Source organism: Acanthochromis polyacanthus, chromosome 16 (assembly GCF_021347895.1).
Source record: "Acanthochromis polyacanthus isolate Apoly-LR-REF ecotype Palm Island chromosome 16, KAUST_Apoly_ChrSc, whole genome shotgun sequence".
In the NCBI taxonomy this organism is placed as follows: domain Eukaryota; kingdom Metazoa; phylum Chordata; class Actinopteri; family Pomacentridae; genus Acanthochromis; species Acanthochromis polyacanthus.
The window spans coordinates 30,753,912-30,761,962 of NC_067128.1; the positions used below are offsets into that span (position 1 = coordinate 30,753,912).

Below are 8,051 nucleotides of genomic sequence, written 5' to 3' on the forward strand. Positions count from 1 at the left end.
ATATTTTGACTAAAAATGCTTACTTGCTTGATATATTTTCCCCCAGAGGTTTTGCAGTCTTCCTCGGCAGATAATTTGTTAAACTGGGGTTGGAAAAAAGCTTAACTTTGTGTTAAAACTTCTGTTTTCCCCCCCTATGTAACATCTCTAGTCCCCATCTTTGGCTCCTTCTATCATTACTCATCTACAACTGTAGTTGGTCAATATCAACAAATGCGGCATTCGGTTAAAGAAAGACAGAATGATACCATCACTTGGATTCCTATTTATTTAAAAATAATCAGTCATCCAGAGATACTTCCAGTCACCTGACTGTTGTCAAACGATCTATGAGATCACGTCCTTCGTCACTGCTGTTAAATATAATCCAAATAAATAAAATAAATCAGTAACACAGCTCATATAGACTATCATCAGTGCTGGTCTACTCCTCTGATATGATACAGTGGTTTTAATAGCAGTAACACTACTAGGTAACACTTTAGAATGAGGTTAGACAAATAAACTGACTACTGATGGCTGAATTAGTGTTAAAACTTAGAATATGGCTGTTTATTCCCTAGTCTGTCCACTGCAGGATGCAACCAACCTCCCTGTTAATTAACCATCATCATTAGATCAGATACACACATGCTGTTCCCTGACTGTTGCAGAGTTTATTTGTGCAGCCCTATCATGAAGTGTTACCGCTTTATAGCCGTACAGGCTTTTCAAACACACGCGCATACACACACGCACACATACATGTCATGCTAAAATACAGGATTGATCATACAGGGAGCATGCATCACGTCTTACGGATGCTACACCGCCTTCTGTCTCACAGGAAGCCCCGGCGGCTTGAGGGAGGAGGGGATGGGCAGCTCATGCAGGCTGTCCGGGAAGGTGGCCGGGCTGAGCTGCTGCAGGACGGTCTGCATGGCGGTGAGCAGCAGCGGCGCCGGGCTCCTTCCAGCCAGGTACTTGTAGGTCTCCTCGCCCAGCACCTTGCTCCACCGCTCCGGCTCTTTCCCCAGAGCTGCCTTCATTTTGAAATGAACTTTGGGCATGAACATGAGCAGGTTGTCCAAGCACTGCCTCCTCTCCCCGCCGCTCGCCGCCTCGGACTCCCTGAGTTTCTCCAGGATGACGTCCAGCGGGGTCAAGCCGTCGTGATCCCGGGCGAGCGGCGAGGCTCCGCTCCCCAGTAGCATGACCACCGCCTCGGGCCGCTGGAGCTCGCAGGCCAGGTGTAGAGGGGTCCTGCCGCCTTCCGTGTGGAGATAACCGGTGTAGGAGGTCCCGCTGGGTGTCCGGCGAGTCTCCTGCAATATAAGGCCCAGAATGTGTCGCCTGTCGTAGCGGACAGCCATGGTGAGGTGCGGCGCCGTGGACGGGCAGCAGCAGAAGCGCTCCCCGGGCTTGGCTAGCGCCTCGTCGGTGTATCTGCTCAGGAGGTACTGCGCGTACGGCTGGTGGTCGTGGACGATGGCGTAGAGCAGCGCTTCGGACGGAGTATAAATCCTCTGGCTGCAGTCCTCCTCTTGGTAAAACGTCTCCATAGTCCGCATGTCCTCCAGCATCCACACCGGCTTCAGGTCCCGCACAGCCCGGTAGTAGAGCAGCGAGAAGGACTTGCGGTGCTTCTCGACGCTCCGAGCCGCCGAGGTGACCGTCAAAGACGCCATGGCTACCGGGGCTAACTAGTGTCCTCAACGGGCTTTTAGAGGGCGTCTCAGAGACATTATGTCCTCTGGGGCTGTTGAGTTTAATGGACGGAGCGTGGAGACATTATGTTTACTTACAAAACTCGAAACGGAGAGCAGGTTGCAGCTGCCTCCGCAAAGTTGAAGTGACGAGGGCGCATTCCTGGACGCTCTGACAGCTGCGGAGGCTCTGCAGTACGGAGCCAGCACGCATGCGCACAACATAAAAACGTCAAAAAATAATCCGGAAACTTTATTGACAGCAAGAGTTCAGCTGCTGCTGCACTGAGCCACACGACAAGCTGGTTTATGTGCAGTAGTTCATTTTCATGCACCATATGGTTCAAGATTGCACAGGCAGCATGTGCAGGGAAAATGCAAAGTCACTGTTCCGCAAGGCTGTGCAATAACAGTAATGCATGATGAAAATCATTCATTCAAAACAGGAAAAAAGTCATTAAGTCATAAATAATAAGGGCGTGGAGATTGTGAAGCTAAAGGGCAGTTTACTCTGTGCAACAGTTGTAGTTGTTAGTGAGAGAGTGTTGTTTTGTTGTGTGACTGTGAATGTGTATGTGCATACACATTTCATAAATTAGATTTCAGACATTTTTTGTGCTACACATAATTTTGTGTGTGTGTGTATACACACACAGACACACACACATATTTAATTAGTAGCAGTATTTCCTCAATCATATTCTTTATCTAATCCTGCTTTACCGTATTAATTGCTCGTTACATTGGTCCTACTGTATGTTTGGGTCTATTATCCAACTCCGTCCAGTGCAGTGCGGCATGTTTTTTGTGTTTGTTCTGTAAAGTTTTGCATCAGTTAAGGCTGTTTTATCTGGTCAGTTACACATATTTTTCCTTTTTAAATTTATGATCTTGAGCTTGTCTTTCTGGGAGGATTTTATGGCTTGTGGAGCTATAGATCCACAAATGGGTTGTTTGCCATCTAATATTGTACTGTTGTACAGTGTGCTGTTGCTTTTTGAGATAAGGTGCTATGATTTGGAATTAATATGCTAGTGTCACATGTCACATTTCAACTTTGTGTGCAATACTTCATTATCCCGAACAATATTTGGTTTCAGTGTGCAGTTTTCTACAATCATGTGCAGTATTTCATTATCATATGTAATGCTTAATTTGCATAAGCAAATTTTCCAAAATCAAGCGCAGTATTTCAGTATCGATATCAAGTAATGTCACTTTACTACCTCAGAATCATTGTTATTTTAATTTTTTTGTATTGTATAATACCACTGGCCATTGATGGAAGATGTAGTCAGATTGTTTATTTAAATGAAAGTACCAGAGCCACAATGTAAAGACACTCCATTATAAGTCCTCCATGAGAAATCATATTTATGTAAACATACATAATTAGCAGCATAATGTAGTTGAAGTATTAAAGTAAAAGTATCATATATATAAAACTGTTAGATCATTAATACAGTGGCCTTAAAATGTAAACAACATGTTACAGCTGGAGCTAGTTTGCATGAGCAAACTGAACAAATTAAATGACAACATGCAATATTTTATTCAAATTCTGTCCCTTTTTTTTTTATCATAGCGGGAAAAATGTTTGTGGTCCCCCCTCACAGCATCTCTACAACAGAATGGACAGCATGTAACAACAATGTACACTCTTTAAGTAACTGAAGCGGTCAAATAAATGTAATGGAGTGGGAAGTCCAGTATTTCTCTCTGAAATGATATGTAATTTTCTTGTATTCAGCTATGACTCTGACCCTACTAGGAGTTGAACAATACATTCCTGGACTTAAGTCCAACGGCTTTTACATTCTTTGACTTGTGCAGAATCAATTATGACTTTGTTTCTAATCCTGGCTTTAGAATTGATTTGAAAGAAGACCAACCCTGGAAGCAAACACCCAGCCAACGCCTAGCACCCAAAGGGATCTCCAGAAAGCAGACTTTAGACTAATCAAACAGGTTTTGGAGAACATGAAACCAAACCTGTTTGATTAGTCTAAAGTCATAATTGATTCTGCACAAGTCAAAGAATGTAAAAGCCGTTGGACTTAAGTCCAGGAATGTATTGTTCAACTCCTAGTACGGTCAGAGTCATAGCTGAATACAAGAAAATTCTAGAGAAGAAAACTCTAGAGTGGCAGCTGTTTCATTCACTTATGTTTTTTTATTTTATAAGAGAGGTCATGCAAAGATGGCACAAACACCTTTAACTCCTCCTTACTGAATTCTTACCCACTTACTGATACAGACCGACATTGTCTCATGGCAAAGAGATCCTACTTGTTACATCCACATGAACTTAGGAGATGAGGGGAGTAACAACTGATGTGATGAAAACCTGGTTAAAGAAATAAGTTCAATTGAAAACAACCAACACCACGCATGCCACAAGCCGCCAATTGGGCAACAATGATCGAGGCAGCCTTGCTTTTAAACTTCTCATTGATTGCAGAGCGGCCTCAGGTGCACCTTGCCACTCCTGCTGCTTCTCAGGGCGTAACGTGAAAAGAGAAGCCACAACTACACAACCTACCGAGACACATACGTATACAGCACTGGGGGCAGTAGCACTATGGCAGTCTAAAACACTTTTGGAACCACTGCAATAAAGAACAGAACTAAAGTTCATGCAAAAGTCTCCACTGTGGAGTCATTTAATCTTAAAGAGAAAGATAGTACCTAGTACCTAGCAGAACTCTTCGCTCTCAGACTGCAGCTTTACTTGTTGTTCCTAGAATGTCTAAAAATAGAATGGGAGGCAGAGCCTTCAGTTATCAGGCGCCTCTCCTGTGGAACCAGTTTCCAGTTGATTCGGGAGGTGAACCCTCTCTATTTTTAAGGGTAGTGTCTACGGATACGGGTCCGTATCCGTAGCCCACAGGCTACGGGTACGGCACTTTCCATTTGCCAGACAGATACGGACCCGTACGCGAGTCTCGCAAGTCAAGAAGCTGCTAACCACTGCAAACTGTTGAAAGGTAAGCAAAGGTTAAGGTTAGGGTTAGTGTTAGGGTCAGGTTTAGGGTCCGTACCTGTCGTATCGATGCTACAGGTCCGTACAGCTAGCGTCTACCGGGAGTCACGTGACCAGATCTCGCTTATCTGATTGGCAAATGGCAAGTGCCGTATCCGTAGTCCACAGGCTACGTACCTCTAGCAACAACCATTTTTAAGACCAGACTTAAAACCTTCCTTTTTGACAAATCTTATAGTTAAGACTGACTTGGGTGACCCTGAGGGGGTCAGCTGGAGTCTTTATTTGCACAACTGACTTCTTCTTCGACGTCCCTTAGTTCTGCCCCTAGTTATGCTGCTATAGGACCTCTCTGGATGCACTTAGCCCTTCTCTAACTACCTTTGTATTTGCTATATATATTATTGGATTACATTCACTGTGTTTCCCCTTGTGTTGTTTCTGCGAGTGCCCCTGGTCCCACAGCTGGATGCTTTAGATATGCAGTTGCTGTCCCACCAACTGGCCTCGTCTCCATCATGTCCATGTGGGATGCTGCTGCTGACCATCCTCCAGCCCACTGCTTCCAGCTGCCCATTTCCACCAGTCTACTATCGCCCTCATGATACTTGACATGCTCATCTACACACTGTTTGAATTTACTACCAGCTATATATGTAGTATATTTAATGCCAGAGCCTGACACCTTAACAGTAAACTATGAATCATTTTCAATGTTAGCTTGTACTTAATACGTATCATCTAGCTTATCATGCATGTATCCAATTGTGTGTTATATGTTCCTTGTTCTCCACCCTCCTCTTCTTCCATCCCTCCTCCTCTACCTCTTTTGTCCCTCTCAACCCGCCCGGGCAGCAGGCAGATGGGTCCCACCACAAAGAGTCGGGTTCTGCTCACAGTTTCTTCCCTGTTAAAAGGGTGTTTTTCTTTCCACTGTCGCCTTAGGGCTGCTCTGGGGGGTCAGGCATATGGCTTCTGTAAAGCGTCTTGAGACAATTTGACCTGTAATTGGCGCTATATAAATAAAATTGAATTGAACCGAATTTATTTCTGTCTTGTGGGTATCTGCAGAAACAAAAACACAAGAGAGTTGCATTAAATACGAATAAACATCAATGTCATGTGCAGTCACAATATGAATTGTGTAAAATTCTGCAGTCAGGCTGCAGGAATCACTTTATTTCTGGGATACTGCTGAGGATCAGGAGGCCCTCTGGTGGCTGCATAATGGCAGACTGCATACATACAAGAATCATGTTCCTTATAAACTGCAAAGCACAAAAATTGATGGTTACTGTTATATTTTGGTAATGCAGTGGTAGTAAATATTATATGCATAATGCTAAATTAATATATGTACACAGAAGTCGTCAAAAAGCTCAACAATAAATAGTAATTAAACTATCAGTGGATACAGAACTCATTGATTTGAGACCTAATTACACAAACTGACTTGTTAAACTGTCAAAGAAACTGACATCAGACTTACACCCTGCATCAGACTAAGAGGAGACAAGCAGTCGGGTGCAAGCAGATAAGACGCTCCACCCTTTGTTTACCCCACTCCCAAAACATATTTGACATTATACAGATTAAACAGACCCGCAAAGTGTTGACAGTGGTTAAAATTACACCTGATCGTGAATATTTCCTTCATAGTTGAGATGAAGACGGGGTCAAATCTGTACTGAAAATCCACAACCATATTTGAATTATTACAGAGAACTACATAATGTTGGTATGTACATGATTTCAAGCTGTCAAAATTCTCTCACCTTATTATTATTATTATTATTAACTATAATTTCTGTGTAATCTTGGTAGATGATGCAATTCTAAATCTTTATTTTTAGTCATTCATTGCCATATGACCCTGCAATAACTGTTAATTCTAAATTATTCAGTTGAATTCAATTAAAAAAAAACAAAAACAAACTTTATTTACCCCCCTGGGGCAATTCAAGGCATGTAGAACAAATTTACACAGAACAGTAGCAATAACTTTACCTAATATTAGCAGCCATGTGGTGGCCAAAATAGTAGAAATGAAATGAAAAGTAGAATATGCTGGGATAAGATTGAGGCAAAATTTAGTACTGACTACAAATAATACAATACAATTCTAAACAAATATGCAACTGTGAGAAATTATAGGGAATTTGATCCTATGTATAATTCAAAACAAGTTTTATTTGCTTGTAACACACTAATGAAGCCCGCGAAAGCTTACCGTCATGTTGTCTCCGGTGACCCTAAATCATCCTGTAGCTATGCTGAGGTAAACTCCCATGATGCATTGAGCACATCTCCTCTACTTTCCTTCCTTTCATTACGCAAGCATTTCTATTCAGTCATTGCATGTCACTCCCTGTGTGGAGTGTCATGTTTCTGATCCGGTCCTACCAATCTACTCAGTGTCTATTTTTTGTGGTTTCTCAATCATTTCTCATCTCTTCCTGATCAGTTCAGGGAGTCTACTGTCCCCGCTGTCATCAAGTGCTTGCTCAAGGGACGTTACAAATTGGATTTTTGCTCTCTAACAATCTACACTCCTGACCTTACGATGTTAAGCCCGAGGAAGGCAAGTATTATTAAGCAAAATTCTATAATAACCTTTTAACACATTTTCATTCTAGTGATCTGAGGGGAAAACTAGACTTGTGCTCCTCCTCTTGGCTCTGTTTTTAGGCTTTAGAGAATGTAGTGCTATTTTCCAATCACAAGTCTTTTCAGAGCAGATCAGGGGAGAGAGTATAAATAGGAACAAAGCCCACAGTGGACTTAAGCTGTCGGTTGCTAAATGGACTTTTACTTTGGAAAGTGGGGTTTCTGACCCACGTGAAGCTGAACATGAATGTTGACTTCTGCTAAGATTTTTGCTGTTTAAATAATAAAATGAGAGATGCTAATTTATTTGCAAAATTTCTCTCAGAATGCACAAGATCTCAAAAGATTTATTCCCCAAACTGTCCCACATGCTAAAAAAAAGAACATATGTGCCCCTAGCAATCTCTTCATATTATCACTTGATAAGTGTATCAGTGTTACTGGTGCTCCATCTTCCTGACATCCCTGGAAACCTGGCCTTTCTTTTCATCCCCTGAGGCGATAGGTGCGTGCTGCATCCTCCACTACATCTGTGTGGCAGCGGGTGATATATCTGAAGAAGAACAGGATGAGGAGGAGGAGAAGGAGGACGGTTGTGGTCCAGATGACAGAGAGGACAACCGCGGTGAAGATGACAGATGACAAGGAACAAATGTCCAAGTAAAGCCTGCTGCTCGAGTGTCTGGTCCTGCTGAGCTGCCTGCATGTCTGAGTGGACATGACCAGCCAGGCTGTAACACTGTGTACATATTACACTTTTGTCCAGAATGATTGCC

General features: G+C 42.8%; 1 protein-coding gene across 1 annotated transcript; it reads right to left on the reverse strand.

Annotated features, from left to right (window-relative positions):
- Nucleotides 1–245: 245 nt before the first annotated feature.
- On the reverse strand, nucleotides 246–1,904 carry zgc:112001 (uncharacterized protein LOC550384 homolog). Its single transcript, XM_022211429.2, has one exon. The coding sequence runs from the start codon at nucleotides 1,665–1,667 to the stop codon at nucleotides 804–806; it is 864 nt and encodes a 287-aa protein (XP_022067121.2). The 5' UTR covers nucleotides 1,668–1,904; the 3' UTR covers nucleotides 246–803.
- Nucleotides 1,905–8,051: the final 6,147 nt, after the last annotated feature.